General features: G+C 49.8%; 1 protein-coding gene and 1 long non-coding RNA gene across 3 annotated transcripts in view; both read left to right on the forward strand.

The window, feature by feature from the left end:
- Positions 1-17,500, forward strand: part of LOC126572692 (lachesin) — a 90,212-nt gene that overhangs the window by 29,017 nt on the left and 43,695 nt on the right. The window contains exons 2-3 of the mRNA XM_050232213.1: positions 12,482-12,526; positions 13,763-13,866. Coding sequence (XP_050088170.1) covers positions 12,482-12,526; positions 13,763-13,866 — 149 coding nt within the window. The remainder of the gene's footprint in view (positions 1-12,481; positions 12,527-13,762; positions 13,867-17,500) is intronic.
- LOC126572701 (uncharacterized) overlaps positions 16,579-17,500 on the forward strand; it is a 6,095-nt gene continuing 5,173 nt past the window's right edge. For both annotated transcript variants that reach the window (XR_007607969.1, XR_007607968.1), the window contains exon 1: positions 16,579-16,720. This is a non-coding gene — a long non-coding RNA (uncharacterized LOC126572701). The remainder of the gene's footprint in view (positions 16,721-17,500) is intronic.

Below are 17,500 nucleotides of genomic sequence, written 5' to 3' on the forward strand. Positions count from 1 at the left end.
CACTGCCACGTTCCACACCGCACCGTCATCGTCGTTTCGGTTGCAGCATTTTCAGTAGCATTTTCCGAAGCGAGAAACTCCCGTAACTGACCACCGCCGAACCACCATCCGGAACCGACAACCGGTGGTGATGGCGTATCAAGATTTTGGAGGCGAAAAATGTTTGCTCGACCATTACCACCAAAGGACCCCGGTCTGGTGCCCTGGTCTGGTAGTCGATGGGTCCTGGTTCCTCGTCCTCACCGTCGTCATCATCATCACTGCCGTGGTCGTCAAAGTTGGTGGTTGGCTGGCCTCTGTGGTAGGAAACCTCCACATGTAGCTGATCGCATCATCGCTCCGTTCCTGGAATTCAGTGTCACGCCTCCTGACTCCTGACCAGCGCTTGGGAGCTGACGTTCCTTCGGAAAATAATCGAAACCACACGGTAGGCGTAGTGCTCCTGGGTGATGGTGAGGAAAAGTTTAAAATATTCCGCCATAAAAACAAAAAAAAAACACACGGAGGAAAATTCATCGAAAAACCGAAGCGAATGGAAAAGCGACCACCGGTCCACCCGGTCCATCAGCGTTTTCTGATCGCAAAATGGTGAAATGCAGGCCGGTCCGGTTTATTGTGCCCGGTCCACTGTGCTGGTGCCATATTGCTTGCGAGGAGTGGAAGCAAAAGAGACGAAAGTCGGGAAGAGAAGGTTGGCTCGGTTGAAATGCATCGTTCCGGTTCCGGACGCCCGGAGAAAAGCACCGAAATGTGGTGACCATGGCGAATGGCGATGGAAATCGCTAGTCCGGCCAACAGACCTGGTTGATGGTCATGGTGGTGCTGGTGGTTGCTGTGTGCAGTGTGCGGCCTTTTCGCCGTGACTCACGGGACGGGGTTGACCACATTTTATCGGTGTCTCGCGTTCGCGTTCGCGGTATCGCGCGACGAGAACGAAACCACGTGCATCAATGTGGCTCGAGGTGGCGAGCGAGGGAAAATGAGAAATTCATCGATGCAACTGGCGACCGGCAGTGCTGGAAATGCTGTGCCATGGCCATGGGTCACTGGTGATGGTATCGGGTGGGAAAATTATATATTTTCTGCAAATTATAACCATTACCGGCGCCATCACCAACGGAGTGGCCAGCACGGAGGAGGTTTTTGGGGTATTTTCGGGCAATTTTCCCTTCCTCGGCATGGCCTTTATGTGGTTTCGTGGAGTTACATCGGTGTATCATGCAGAGGAAAGCGCTTTGCTAGGAAGTGCACTGAATATCTTTTCCTCTGATGAACACAAGAAATGTTCGAAGTTTTCCATGATTTCCGTGAGTCCAAAAGAACAGTTTAATGTGAAATGCAAATCGCTTGCATTGCGAACGTAAAGTTAAGAGTTATTGTGCTTGCTTCGTTTCGTAAATTAACAATCAACTACAATGTCACCGAATGGAATGGTTGCCACTTCCTTTTAATGCGACAAATGGTGACCTGGCCGTAATGTAGATTTGATGAGATTTTCCCCGAGTCCACGATCGATGCGATTAGTGCATGGAATTCTTAGACTGCCCAGTTTGTTGTGGTGCATCAGATCGGTAATGGTCCGATTCCACGATGCAGAATATTTCCCGTTCCTTTACGCGAAAGTGCGAGCGTGTTGGTGTTGCCAAGCCACCAGGCAAGCGTTTAAGGGTTTATCAAGATTTGTCGTGAGTCTTTGGAATTCATATGACCAGCAAATTCATTTTGAGGGGATTCTAATGTATGAATAAAGTGGAAAGCTTTTCGAGCGCGTTCTCTTTCGTACGACTCTGCATCAGAATTGCGACTAGAATCGAGCGCCGGAAGGTTTGCGTGGCATGAAAATCGAAACAAAACACCGTGATTTCACCATTCGTGGAGCTGGAGCTGCTGGATGAGATTCTTCACCAGATACGACAACGATTCGCCTCCGAAGAGGAGTCTTTGCGCTTCCTTTCGGAATAAATCACGGAAGCTGCAATTTTGTGTGCGGGAAATTGTGGTTTTCCCGAATGTTTGACCGAATGCCCAAACGTTCCATCACTTTTTCCATGATTGGCATCGAGCATTGTTGGATCTATGATTATAAAAGACGAAAAAAGAAGCAAAGAAAATGGCGAACATCCTAAGCTATTTCGATTCCCGTGTTTTTTTCCCGTGAGGAGGAATTTATGTTTATTTGCAGAAATGAAAGGAAAATAAGGGGTCCAGTGCAGCCACGGGCGCCATGATTTGATTGGAGCTGAATGATGAAATGCGCTTCACAGACGAAGCCTCGTGGAGAAACCTCTCCGGGGAAGAGGGCGCACGTGCGCTCCTAGTTTCGGTTTCAATTTGCGGTTATCCCAAATGAAATCTAGATCGCGTTCCGCCCGCTGTATCCGATTTAGCCGGATGATTAGATTACTCTGCCAACACAACGGATTCACCGGAGTTCCAAATTGAAGCACAACAATCACACTCAAACATGATAAGCTTATGGGAGCTTGTGGGATTTATTTTTTCCACAAAAATTTGCACAATCCTCACACAATCGGCAGCATATGCGAGTGCCCATCATGTAGCAAACATAAAATGTAAATTTACTCACAACAATCACTCTAAAAACCACACGAGGGCAGAGCGTTTTGATGGTTGATTGTGCTTTAATCGCGATGTTAGGTGTTTTATATGCGGAGACACGATAAGCTGCCTCTGTAATGAACGTGTCGTCATCGAGCTCCGCCTAATGACTGCTGACCGTCCAGTGACCGTATCACGCATTGGCATCTCCGTCCGCAAATCAATTGACATAGCGGCGTGGCACAAGCTCTTAATGTGGCGCCCCGAAGCACCATTACGGGGCAATTAAAGTGTTTTATTGGATGCAATTGGACTGTCGAGTGTGGCTGGCTGGCCGACTGGCTGCGAAGAGGTGATGTGGCGGTGACGCGTGAAGACGATTCTCTCGAACGAACCTTCCCATTTCCCCCGATTCGCAATCCGAAAGCAAAAACCCCAGAAACAGAAGCAAATAAATTATAATCGCGGGTATTAAAATCTTTCCTTTATGAGAATTCTTTCGTTTCGGTTTGGTGCGAGTTCTTGTGTTCGTTTGCAAGACGACCTGGCGGTGGTCTGAGTCGAGTCTGAATGCGCCACAAACGGCAGGCCTTGGTACCACGGCCCCCCCCGAAGGGAGGTGGAACTACGCAAGACGTTTTATTTACTTTTGATGGGCTTTCTCGAGCAAGCGACCGCCGGTAGGGGGCTTTGGTCGCACGAGCCACCATCGTGCTCGCCGGATGCTCGCCAGCTGTGCCTCATGCTTCATGTTAATTCCCCGGTGCCGCGGTGCCGGTCGGCAATGGCGTGGCAATGCGAGGGAAACAATCATTAAAATAAAATCATAATTTATCGCCACCAATTATTGGCCCGGCGGCACCAATCGGTAGCGCCACGGAGCCTGAGCACAGTGTCCCTCCTTCCTCTCGAGAGGTTCTTCTCCCGCCACCCCACTCCCCCTCCTGGTGGTCCCACGGAGGTTTTTATCGGCTCGCACCCCTTCGATGACAGACTAATTGGAATTAAATGATTTTATGGTCCATGTCCGGTCAACCAACCAGTCAGCCTATGGGATTGTGTTGCCTCTTCGCCTCTTCCACTTCCTTTGAAGCAACGAATGGCAGGCGAATGGGACGAAGGTAACGGTTAATGATTCCTTTTTATTCATTTCTCGCACGCGCCAACGCGTTGCGCCTTTCAATTGGAAGGATGTCGGAAAGGAATGGGAGCAGTGCACGAGTGGCAGGCGGCCGCGTGAAAAGCTCGACCTCGATCGATCGTCTTGGCGAGGTGTCGAAAAGCGCTTCCTTAAACCGGGTGCTAAGTTATTCAAAACGCGGTTCCGGGGCTTAGCAGGAACCAACCTCGGCACCACCAGGCAACAGCAACAGCAGCATCGCCAAGCCACAAGCAACCTTTACTCATCCATAATCACTCCCCGGAGGAAGCTTTAGGCCAGCGCTTCCTGCCCCTGGCCCCATCATGGCGTTCAAACAATCCGCCTGGCCCACCGTGTCTGTGTTGCGGTCAATGCCAAAAGGCGCGCCAAGATCGAAAAGCTGAGCCCAAAACCGACCGAGGGTTGAGGCGCAAAGTTTAATGGTTTACCGATCGGCGAGACGGCGGAGAAGGTGAACAAGGGGGTGTCCGGGCCAAGAAAGTTGGCCAAGTTGGAGGGAACCGGTGGGCCAGTGCCGTTGTGCCAATGTGCCGATGATTATGATGCCCAGGTGATGCGAAAGTTAGATTGAATCGACGGAAAATTCATAAATTTCTTCTAGAATCGATTTCGGCGATGGTTGCGGCTCTTCAACGAGGCCAAACTCAACTCCGTCCAGTCTTCAATATGGTTGGATAGTTTTTTTAAAGGGATTTTGCGATCAGACAAAAGAAAGAAAAAAAAGAAGACAAATCCTGGCGCAATCCAGTCAAAGCCGTGGAAGTGTTGGAGCGTTCAACATAAATAACACCTTTTTACTGCAACTTTATTTTTAGTGCCAGAGGCCGGACGGTGTTGCAGTTTCCACGGATTTATTTTATTTTCCCAGCACCCAGGGGTCAGCCAGAGACGGGATCTGAATTGGCTGCGATGCCAACAAGATGACCAAGCAAGAGAGAGAACGAGAGAGAGGGAGGAAGAGTGGGTGGAAAGATTTCTTCAATTTGTTGGCCCACCCCAAGGACTCAAGGGATAGGCCAGAGGGATGAACCGGTGGGGCCGGTGGTCAGCACAATAGGAATTTATTTTTATGACCAGTTCGATCCGTTCTCTGTCGATCTGATCAGTGTTGGAGTGGAGGCGTAGGAGGCACAGAGGGTGGTTTGTGGGTGGCATGCATCACCACCTTGGAGTCGCAGTTGGTGTTGGCCGTCGATCCGTGTAGCGTTGTGATAGCTATTTGAGCTCAAAATTGCTCCGGTTCCAGGGTTCGTCGTGACGTCGTGATGGCCAATACTGGCATTCCGAGACGTTTGCTGGGGGAGTGAGACAGCCCGGGGCAGGTGCAATCATACGGAACTTTAAGATGACGGGGGCGGTGGCTCTATAAATATTTACTCGATATTCCCGCCCGTTACTATGACGCCATTGCTGCTGTTGCTCCTCCGGTTGTACGCCTCCGTCTCGAGGGCTGCTTCCCGGAGGGGCGAGATGGAACGTTGAGGGGAGAGGGAAGGGGAAAGAAAATCCAAATACCATAACCATTGCCGTCCGGTATGTATGTATATATGTGTGGGTGTATAAGCGACATGTGCTCAGGTTGGTTGCGAAGGATTAGGATCGAATCGTTTGGGCGTGGAGCGGATTGCTAAACGATTGCTCCGTCGTCGTCGTCGTCGTCCGAGTGATGCTGTCCAGTACCGACCCCCAAAGGCGCCGAGAAGGCACATAAGAAGGAAAAGAAAGAGAGAGAAAAAAAGAAAAAAAGGCGAGCAAGAAGGACGCCATCGTCCTCGGGAAATTGGCTCGGGTCTTGGGGCCGGTGGGAAAATTGAGCTATCCACTTTAATGCGATTGGTGCTATTGGGAATGGCCTACCGAGAAAGATTAATGTGCTGCGTTAGAACATTTATTTGCTTTCGCAGCGATGGTCCCAGGGGAGGGTTGAAGGGAAGGGTACCACCGGTGTCCGGTTTGCCTGCGGTACGGAGAGTACAATTTATTTATTAGTAAGGTTAGTTTAAATTATGGCGATTCTTTGTGCCAACTTCAAAGGGAAGAGTGTAGAATGTTGCTAAAACATAATACCAGGCATGAAAGTGAGCTAGTGTCGATGCAGGATATCTATGCTATCTATGCAATCGTGGTAGTATGCGGTGCAGTAGTAGCATTGCTTGCATCAGTGGATTGTGGAATGATTTACATAATAATGGCTTATTTTGGAAAATAATAATACTAAATCCTTGAAGTATTCTGGGAATTGTAGAATGGAGCATACAGCAATCTGGTAAAGATATTTACCTGCGATAATATATTCAAGCAACAATGTTATTTCAGCTACAATTGCTATTGATATCGTATTCAACATCTGTTATCGTTGTGAACAACGATCCGAATGTTATTCACAAAAAATGGATGAATAAAGTGTTTCGATGTAGAATGACCAGAAATGCATGAACACGAAACGAAGAGTTATGCTCATTACGGAATGTGTACGCATCAGGAGAGAAACAAGTTAATTCTGATTCCTAAAATCAAGATAAATGGATTCATTTATACCCCTAACTACCTGCTTTTCTATAGCATTATGATGAAAGCATTCACAATATCAATATCACAAATCATATTACCACGAATAATCCATTTGAAACATTTGTCGGACGTACGAACAGAATATTTCTTCTCAGAATAAAAACTGTTGTATATGAAATATGTTTGGAGAGCATCAAAAATGTACGTTATGCGATCGAAAACATTTCCTCTAATTGGTGTCTCTCCATTATTAATATATGGCAATATGTTTGGAGTTACAAAGAGCTTCATTGCATTTCAAGAGAGTTTCAAGAATCCTGCTGATTCAAAAATTATTTCAACGGAAATGAAAACATTAAACTTGCTTCATATTTTATCAAAACATTATCAACCCTTTTCGCATCAGCCTCCTCTCGTCAATCCTGGTCACAAGCTGGCATGTAGCATGCCTATTTTCTGCTGCAGTTCACTGTCACCGGGAGCAAACAAAGAGTCAACACATCATCAGACACATCTTCCTATACCGATTGTTCGTCTTCGCGAAGTGGAAGTCTTGTTCTGGAATCCTTTAAAACACACCGACATACACGCATCAACAAACTCACAATGAATCGGTGGGTGACTCGTTGACTGTTCGGCCACCGAAGTCAAGGTCTGCCAAGGAACGCGGTCTCGTCTGCCATGTTGGTGGCTTGGATATGGTTTTTTAATATTCTTCGTCCATCCCGCGGCATCACTTCATCATCGTTTGGAGTGTGGTCGGGCAGCTGGGTCTCGGCACGGGCACAAAGTGATCGGTATCGGACACCCGGCGGACGTAGGAGTAGCAGTCCCGGGATGTACTCCCTTCCGTAGAAGGTGCCATAAATCAAAAGATCAATTTCTCAACCACCAGCATCACCATCTAGTCTTGTCTAGTCGAGCCAGAGTCGCAGTTGTTGGACAGCAGAAAGTATTAGTAACAGTCAACCAGTCGGACCTCGGGAGTCGTCAGTCATAAAATCATGGTTCCGCCCCATGTTCCTTTGGGAGCACGCGTAAGTTGCCAGCCCGTGTTTGGGTTTGGTGTCCGTTCTCCACCTCCTTCTCCGTCTCTTTCTCCTGGTCCATCAGGAACTTGTCTGTCCGTTAGTGTCCGACGTCGGACGTTGGAGAAGTCGTCTTGAGTTACCCCCGGGGCGCTCTACTTCTGGAGTCTGGTTGTCTGAAAGGCAAAAAAGAGAGAAGAACCGGTTGCCCCTTCTCCTGCTACTCCTACTCCGACTAGATCATCGACTGGACGCTTCTCCTGCAGCCGTCAGCCGAGATTTCTTCGCTTCTTTAAGCGGCCAAAATGGTGGACGACGCTTTTCGACGCTGTCAACTTCCTCGCCGGAGTCTTCCTTCGGGCGAAGGGCTTTGTTGAATAAAAGATTACTTGCTTCATCGTCGTCCGCGCGTCCTTTCACTGTTTCTGCTTTTTGCGCGCGCCAAAGTTCAGCTGCACCACCACTGACTTCTGGAGGTGGAGGTGTTTTTTTTGCCTTCCTGGCCTGGCCATTGCGTAGCGCTTGGTGTACGTTGGCGCATCTTCGCTTCTCGCGCGGCACCCCGGCACTGACGGATGCTTACAATTCATGCCACTCCATGGGTGAGATTCTCTAGCTTTCTAGCCCTTTCCCCGTCGAGCAGCACTAGCCCCAAAGGCATGGCAGAAGTTGGCCAGAAGTCCGGGGGTCCTTTTTTGATTTTTGCCTCTCTTCCGACGCTCCCGAGTCCGACGAGTCGACGAATGCCACCGAGGATTAGCGTTCGGTGTGCGGGAGTGAAAATATTTAATTTCTACACCACCCCTTTCCTCCACATCCAAACGGATGGGAGAAGGTCAACGCGTGGCGCGTGTGCAAAATGGACAAAAACTCTGTCACCGTAATAACGCCCGCTCATAAATTTCCTCTGCACAACCGAGTGGGCACCGGCAGCCGGTTGGTGGTGGTGGTGGTGGTGATGCTGGTGCAGTTTAAAATTTACGGACAATCTACGGCCCGCTGGCCACGTGGTTGTCCCGCGGATGCTGCTACTGCTACTGGTGGTGCTGGACCTGACATCAGATTCAGTCACTCACTTGGCTCTTTGCCGGCCGGGCTTCTGGCTGGCTGGTGTGCTTCAGTGAACCGTTCATCCAAAACGACCAACGGCACTTGGTCGTCATGGATCATCGTGGATTGCCGGCTGCTGGAAAAGAGTGCAGCTGTCAGGAGCACGTGGTACAACATGACCATGCCCGGAGGCGGCCAACCGTCTTTCATGGTCTGGAAGGTGGAGAAGTGGCAGAGTGCGTTGTTCCAACCCGGTGGACCGCTGGTGGTGCATCTTAAGTGGCGGTTATGGTTGGGATCCGTGTGTAAGAATTTGCTCTTTGTGCTTTTTAAGATGGCCAGATGGTTTTTGTTCTTCCGGACGAGTTTCGACGCGTTTCTACGTCAGCCAAGGCCGTGGGCTGAACTGAGACTCGGTGCATCTTCTTGTGTGTCAGGTGAAGCGGCACCGAACGCCTTCGTGCCTTCGTCAGCGCCCCAGGGCCTGCGGCTGAGGTGTATGAATTATGCAGCATCTCACTGAGCCGCACGGTGGGATCTCGGATCTGGAAAAGCTTTAAAGTTTCTCGGGCGTTCATCGCGCGATTTGACCAGGATTTTTTTCTTCTTAGACTCGCGCTCTCTGCTCATCATCATCAGCAGTAGCATCATCATGGGTTGGATTAAGCAGGAAGGCATTTTTTTAAGAGCTACAAAGAACGGCTATAGGTGTTAGGAGAAGTTGTAGCAATAGTAAAAGTAGTCATAGGTTTATTTTTGTTGAATTTTATTTGTGTTTTTATTATTATTTAAATTATGCATGTATTGCAGCTATTAAAGTTGTGTTTTTCCGAGAAGCTACTTAATTGTTCAATCCTTTGGCTTTCCATTCCGAGCTGAAGTACTGCATCAATAACGGAAATTTAACATCATGTTAAGAATTCAAGTCCTATTATTATCCGAATATTGCCTGTTTCAAAGATTCTTGATCCCAATCCTTGCACACTTACACGATACTGGTGATTCGTACGTAATAAATGAGCACTACATAGAAAGGCAATTTATTGTTTGCCCCAAAATGGGATTTGATCTCCAGTCTGCGAGGATATTAATTTAAAAAGACATTTAAAATCAATAAACATTCGTGAATTCTTTTTTCTCAAGCGTTTCATCCATAAAAAAACTCCAGTGTCTCGCTTAATCTAGTGAGAGACAACAAGGTACAGATAAAAATTCTAGATCATAAGAAAAATCATAGGAAAAAAGGTAACCAGGTTCAAAAATTGGCCATTTATCAAATTCATTTGCATCACCTTGGATGGAATGTTTATGTCATATCCAATAAATGTAAATTACTTTTTATTCTCTAGAGCCATAATTTATTCTATGCAGGCTTACAGAGAAACGGTTTTAGTGAAACTATCTGCCGGTCAATATCGATGCCCCCCATTGGCACTCTTATACTCTGCTGACAGCAAAAACCATCTGGGGAACGCGATAGTTTTTGCTGTCCTTTTACTCGTCTCTCTGTATGTGAAACGTATCAGAGCTTCCCAGCATTTCGTAGCAAAATCTAAAAAAAACGAAAACATAAAGCATACACCCGCACAGTGGCCATCGTGCATCAAAAAGCCCTCTTGCTGCTACTACCGAGAGAAAGAAGAAAAAAAAATGGTTCGGAATAAATTTAGGATGCAGCCAGCATGCGGTAGTCCGTTGCATCGGCTCGATGTGGAATCATAAATGATCGATCCGACGAAAGATAGCTCGGTCTCGTTTCGTTGTCCTTGCCATCGCATCGCATCCATCCACGGTACGGTACCGGCCGGGCTGGGCCAGGCCGGGCTGGGCCAGGCCGGGCTGTGTTTTCCCACGGTTGGGCATTACGCTTGGATTAGGGAAATTTAATGGCTTCGGGCATTTTTTGGGAAACGGGCTAGTGACCAGGCCAGTGCCAGGGAGAAATTCAGTCTAACTAACGCTAGATCGGTGCATAGTCGAGCGAGCAGAGTGTTTGTTTATGCTGCAGCTTCCTGGGACTAACAATTCGATTAACGCTCATCGCTCTCTTCGTCTACCTCGTGTGTTGGTTTTCCGGTTCCTCGAAAATCGATTAAATGTTTATTAGTCTCGTGAGAGTATTAGCATGCCCGGTGGCGGTTCTGTATCAATTTCGGTCGGCTTTGGTTCATTTCTCTGGAAAGAAGAGATTTCAGTGGCACACAAATACAATACACAATACACAAACAAACATGTCCTTTAACGTGACATAAGGCCCGGCACCGGTCATGGTGATTACGAAATATGCGATTCCATCACAATTTCGAACCGAATTTTGCAACCGATAAGTCCTTCCACCCATTGTTTGCCCTGGGGGGGGAAAATGGATGGTAAATATGCTGATTCGGGCCGTTACGGTGAATGTCCTGGTTCGAAGATGTTTCGAGGACCGTCCGGAAGGCAGCCCAAAGGCACCAATACGACGAAGAGGAGAGCGGAAAAGAAAGCAACAAAGAGCTACCTTTCCCGAGATGATAACTCTTTCCATTTATGGCCTCCATTCCTGAAAGCTTGCAGAACGATCCGCCGGGGGGGGGGGGGGGGTTGCGAGCCCATCTGCCACCGGAAAATTGCTCCACCTCCAGAGAGGGAGGGCTTAAAAATCGATGAATACGCCAAAAGTTGACCCCAACCGGTGCGTCTCCCCGGATGCGCATTCGCTCCATCGCTGCCCTTGGAAAAAGGGGGGAGCCTTCCACTTCGCACTCACCTTTGTTTGTGTTGGTGAACTATCTGCTTACTGCGTAGCCCGTTTGGCCAGTAACCAGAATGGAACAGAGAGAGAGGGCCACAGGAAAAGCCACATACCGAGGTCCTAAATCAACCAGAATCATCAGTTTTTCAGCGAGCGTGCGAGAGGATGTGGAGTTTTCCACGGTGCAGAGGAAAAACGAAAAGTTTCCAGCGCGCATTTCCGCAGCAAATTTTCAGGCGAGGCCGAGCGGCCTTGTGATGCAGCGAGTGGACGTGGAGACGGGATGGGGAAGGGGGTTTGCAAATACAGAAAAAAGTTGCTAAGGAATTTTCCGATTTCTTTTCCCCGGTTTATTTGTTCGCCTTTCTTCACCCATCCCGGTGGATGCATCGGTCGACCACAGATCCGATTCGGCGAAAGGTAACCGGAGCAATTGGCCTGAGCCGGTTTCGCGTTGAGTTCCGGCAGCTAGCGGGCAGCGGCAGCACACAAAGCAACTTTCAAAAACCCTCCTCCGCCCCTTCGGGATCGTTATCTGGATGCCAGGACCTTTTCGGGGGTGGATTGGAGTTTCGATTCGATGCCGAGGCCATTCCCGGCGTCCACTGGTCCACGTGCCTAACGAGTGAAAAAGCTGCTTAGAGGTTTCCCGTCCGTCCGCTTTTTCCACTCCGGAGAGTTCAATTCCAACCTGGTGGAATCGTGCCCCTCGTTCTCCGGTGTATCCGTTTTCTCCGAAAAACTAAACCGGAGAAAGGTGTTGGCATCGTTCAACGCCTGGGAAAGGTGCGTCCACATACACGCGCACCAGCACACGTACACACTAAGTGGCCCTTTACGAGCCGTACGAGAGGAGAGGCCACCGGAAAAAACGGTGGAAAGCCTCAATAATAAAGTTGGGACCCAAAGTCGCGCCAACGAGTCGCGCGTTGACATCCGGTCCGGGCCTCGCTAAACCGGTTATCGTTGGAGGAGGTGGCGGAATGACGCGCACGGAGAGAGGACGCGTTCAATGGCGCATAATGGTGCCGGAATGGCCGGGGTCTCATCATCTTGGCATAAAGTGAGCGGCTCGCTGAAGAAGCGCATCCAGCTGCGTCCCTTGGGGTGGTTAGCGTCCGCTTGGACACGTTTTATGGTCGTCCATCGTAAAGCTGCTGTTGCGGTCGCCCTGGTTGTTGTTTGATGGATCCCGCTCCTTGTGTGCGTAGGTCACCACCATTTCTTTCGCATTCACGCTCGCGAACACCGTCCGGTGGTATAGTTTAATAAGAGTAATGGCACCTGCAGCAGCAACAACATAGGAGCTGAGTGATTTTAATTAACAAAATTGCTTTTTGAACCTGGTAATGGGTGGGAATTAATTTTGCTTTTTTTTATCAATTGAAACAAGATCCTCAGCTTTACTGACCGACGTTCTCGCTTTTCTCGTTTCAGCCAAACAGTCTCATATGCACGAGAATGCAGCTGACTTCAATAATGGTAAGTATCGGAAGGTGGCGCAGTGCTGTAGGTGCTCTCTTCCTCCCTCTCTCCTTTCCTCTTCTCTTATGGTGTGATAGCCACGCACAGAACTGTCACCAAGGACACGCGGATAGATCAAACGCAGCGTTCGCGTTGCTTCATTCAAGCGCGGTCACGGTCAAAGTCTTTCATTTCGTGCTTAATGAGACGGGCCAGCGGCCACGGTTTCTACTCGGCGAGTTTCTCTTTTTTCTGTGGTAATCTGTGGACCTCGGGACCCTCGGGGATCTTCATCATTGCAGTATCCGTTGATCAACAGCGGTTGGCTCGGAAAAACGCGGATGGAATCCTTTCGCTGTTGGAATGTACTAAGCTTTAAAAAAGAGGGAAATAAAAAAGAGATATAGAAAGAGTGTGTGAGAGAAAGAGGGAGAGAGAAAAGAAGAGAGAAAGGGAGAAAAATAAATAAAGAGACAAAGAGAGAAGGACAAATGAAACAGAAAAACAGTGATGCTGCTACTGCGCTCTCGCCAGCAGCAAATGAGTCGTGGTGGAGTGGCGCACGTGGCGCATAAATCTTGTTGCTACGACACAGGCGTTGACCAACGGATGTCCTGGCCACACTCTACCTATTAGGCCAACCAGCGACTCCACCACTGTGTCCCGCCAAAAATTAGCCTCTTGTCCAAATATTCATTTAACATTGCGCCATTGCGAACCACTCGTGACAGCCACCACCGCGAGATGCCACCGTTTATGTGCCTCTCTTCGGTACAAGTACCGTCCAAACACCGCCGGAAATCCCATCCGGGGGTGGACTGACCGGCACGCATGACTTCTGTGGACCTTTGGCGAAAAAAATGACCGCGTTACTTGCTATGCTGGGGTGTTTTTGTTTTCCCAACTTCAATGCCCGCTAGCTGGTTGGCTGAAGGACACTTCGCATGGGTCTCCGGATTCGGGTGCCATCCCTCTTCAACTCTCGCGCCTACCTGACGGCGAGGGACCAAACGCTAACACCGGACTGTTTTCTAATTAAATAATCTTCTTTTCCGTTGCATCCACCGAAGGACAGACCGTGGCATGTTCATCCGCCCCCCCCCCCCCCCCCCCTCTCACGGTTTAATTTCATTTTCGCTTTCCCCTTCACCGCTGGTGGCCCAGCACCGAGGAGATTGATTAACCCTTTAAGCCACGCGCTCCTGACACGGGTCCGTTTTTCTTGTTTTTCATCCTTTGTTTTTTTTTTTGCAGAGGCCAGCTTTCCGCGGTTTGCCGAGCCAATACCGAACATCACCGTCACGATATCGCGCGACGCACTGTTGGCCTGCGTCGTGGATAATCTGAAGGGTTACAAGGTAAGTAGGTCGGCCCCCGTTTATGTGTGTTGAGGTTTTTATGCGATGTTTTACAACAGCCGAGGGTGTTTTTTCCGGGAAGCTGGAAACGGGGAGCTGGGATGGTGGAGACAGGGGACGGTGACCGACGGATGGTCTCATCAAATGCTTCGCTAACAAGCTTGTTCGCACCGACCCGCCGCCCGCAGTGCCGTTAGCGTAAAGCAAACCCAAACCCCTCGGCAGGGATAATGGAAGGGGGGTGGTCCGTAAGTTGGGTCACGATGTGGTGGTGGTCAACGTTGACCAAACAGGACAGATGCGTGCGGTTTTCGAGGGGCGAGGGGAGAATGCAAAAACCCAACCCTCGGGTCGAATGAACGATGAAGCGTTGAATTGAAATATTTTGCGTGGGGTGTAGGGGTGGAGGGTTGGGGGTGCAGTGGTGGTGAGTAGCTGGTGGAAACCAGAGGAGCGTTGAGGCTATTTTGTTTGCATTTTCCCTGCTTTCCCTTCACGTTGCTGCTGCTGCTGCTGCTGGTGTTGCTGATAAGCACATTTTCCGGGGAGGCTTTTCCACCTCGTGAGCACCTTGACGCTTCCAACCACCACCATGACCGGAGGGGGCTTATTTATTTTGGGTGTTTTTCCGCGCTCGAAGTTTTTCACTCCCCCCCACCCCCCTTCGGCCGTGAGAAGGGGATGCGTGACCATTTTGCACTCCCGCGTCCATCACCACAATTAACGCGCTGCGCCGTGGCCGTGCGATGATGAGCGGCCATTTGTTTTGTGCTGAGAGATGGGGTGGTTTTGGGGTGAGGGTGGTTTTTTTTAGAGAAGGTGTGTGGGTGGGTTTTTGTGGAAGAGTAAATTTACAGATTAGGCGATCCCGCCAATGATGATGATGATGATGATGATGCTGTTTGCATGACCTACCCCCCAGCTCCCACCCCTTGACCCGTCATTATCAAAAACCGCACCACCGGTGGTCAGGCTGCCGGACAAAATGGTGAACCACTTTGACCAACGGGAAGAGGAGGTGTGGGTGGAATGGTCCAAAGGGGTGGAAGGGGGGTTGGATGCGTTGCGTAAACAGTATGCGATGAGCCAGCGAAGCGTAGGATTCTGGGGTCACCACCAACGAGCCGAACTGGTCCGTCACGATGATGCGCTCTGTGTGGAAAATCCGATTTGCATTTCCGCCGACGGCCCAGTGACCGCGGTGCATTCATCGTTGGATTCCCTCCCTTTTTTTTTTAGTTTAATCCTGTTTACCTCGCATGACGGATTGCTAAACTGCCGCAATGCATCTGAACTCGTGGCGAGCGAACGAGAGAGGAAAAGAGATGGAGTGGAAGTGTTTCTGGGCGGTTTTATGCTGCTTGTGAGGTCACGCAGTAGGCTGCGAGAGGTAAAAATAAACATTTTGTTTATCTATTTACCTTGTACGGAGTATCTTTTGAGGCTTATCAAGCGTTGCATGTAGGTCATTAGCTTAAAAGACGGAAAGTCCTGGTTGAAGGCATCGCTTTCTCGTTGCCGCGCCTTACATTTTTTGCATTAAAAATTCTAGGCTCATTGAAGGAATCGCCAGCGTGTACCATAGCGAAGAGGACAAATTGATTCAAACTCATCCGCTGCCTGTCAGTTCCGTATAGCAGCGATCAAAGCGCTGACAAGCAGAAAGTGAAAAGATATCTGGATAAGAAATGTGAAATAACATAAGATAAATCATCTAGATGCAACTGGTCTGCACTGGTCTGACGGCTTCCGGATAAACTTTCCTCCTTTTAGAAGCCTTCAATATCGAATGCCCATTTATCTCCATCGCGCCACATTGTAAAAACACGTACGTCGTCGAGTCTGTCCATCATTAATTCCGTCGGCGGCGCCACACGGACAATTGGATAAAATTCTTCGGAATTTCCTCGTAAAAGCAAAAGCCAGCGGCGGCTAGACCATGGCCATGGGCGCTGATTTTCCACGCCGCAGCCACACAGAGAGACAGAGACAGACAGACCGACAGAGACACATCTTTCTGCTCGTCACGATTGCGAAGAAATTTAAGCTGCACTCGCTGGTTGGTCGCCGATCGGTTCATAAAGAAAAAAAGTTATGCTCTGCTACGTGATCGCAATGCTGGATGCGCGGCACTCCTCTCTTTTCTCAAGATTCGTCGTCCATCGGCTTCTTGGAAGATAATTTCCCGTGCAAAAGTGTGCCAGTGTGTCTGTGGGAGGGCTTGAGGAGGTGTTTTTTTATGGGGAATATTCTTCAGGCACCCTTCAGACGCTTCTGAGCCAGCGAATGATGCCGGGGAGGATTGTTGATGAGGTGAGCAGCGCTGACGTTGGCTTCGTGCATCTTGCTGCTGATGCCACGAAGAAAGGTGGAGAAGAAGGAGGAGGATCAGAGAGGACGAAATTGACGTTTAGATATGCTGCAGCTGAAGATATGTTCCCAGCGGCGCTTCGGCACCTGACAGCGGGTGGCCGCTTCCCCCCCAAGGGAGTCACGAGGCTTTACTCTGATCGCTTCAGCTCTCTCTCGCTCTCTCGCTGTCTTTCGGTTCTACACGTCAGCACAGCATACACAGCGAGCTAGTTTGGCCGCGAAATGCTCCCGCTGACACCGACTGATCCACTGCCGGCGGTGCTGATGGCGTACGACAGCGAAATTGACAAGCAACATGGTCGTCAGAGCCGATTCTGCTCCCTGCAGCCGAAGAAGTCGGATGCGCTTACGTTCCTCTGCTCTCGGCCTGTTTACGGTGTCGCGTGGTGCCAGTGTTAGTGAGTGTTGTGCCATTGTGCTACTGTGCCGTCGACGATCACAGCACGGTTTCTCACGATCGTGTTGTTATCTGGTGGTCTCCGTAAGTGTTTTGTGCCAGTGAACTACCGTGTATCCCGTTTGTAGCGTAAAACCTACGCTAGGCGGGTCCCGTTAGTTTCCTGGCAGTGTCGGTGTGTGTGTGGTACGTAGCGTCAGGAGCTAGCGCGTAATCGTATTACGCTCTGCTCCTGCTTCGTTGCGTACGAGTAGTTTGGGGGCATCGTGCGCGGAGATTTGGCCTTGATCGCCGATCGTCGCACAGGGTGACCCATTTTTGTTCGTAGTTTGTCTTTGTTTTTTATAATTTTTAGTGTAGTTTTTGATTTTTGTTTTTGTTGCTCGCCGTGTCATCTCACGCCTTCCCCGCCATGGAGTCTGACTCCGGGCCTGCTTGCAGCCCGGATGATGGCTTCACCGTGGTGTCGGGGAAGAGGAAGATCGGCGAGCCTTCGTCGCCCCCTCCCGCTGCAAAGAAAACGGCTACGTCCGCACCGTCGGCGCAGCCAATGATGAGCAACCGTGTGCGAGCGTACCCGGCGTCCGGTTCGGGACCGTACACCGTGTACATCATGCCCCGCGAAGCGCCGCTGGACACGTTGGCGATTACGCGTGCCTTAACGGCCAAGTTCAAGTCGGTGTCCGATGTGTTTCGGGTAAAACCGAATAAATTGCAGGTCACCGTAGGCGACCGGATGCAAGCCAACGCCATTGTGGCCGACCAGGCCCTTACGTCTCGCTACCGGGTTTATATCCCCGGTAGTCGAGTGGAGGTGACCGGAGTTGTGGAGGACGTTGGAATCTCCCCGGAGGAAATCCTAAA

The sequence above is a fragment of the Anopheles aquasalis genome, chromosome 2 (assembly GCF_943734665.1).
Source record: "Anopheles aquasalis chromosome 2, idAnoAquaMG_Q_19, whole genome shotgun sequence".
In the NCBI taxonomy this organism is placed as follows: domain Eukaryota; kingdom Metazoa; phylum Arthropoda; class Insecta; order Diptera; family Culicidae; genus Anopheles; species Anopheles aquasalis.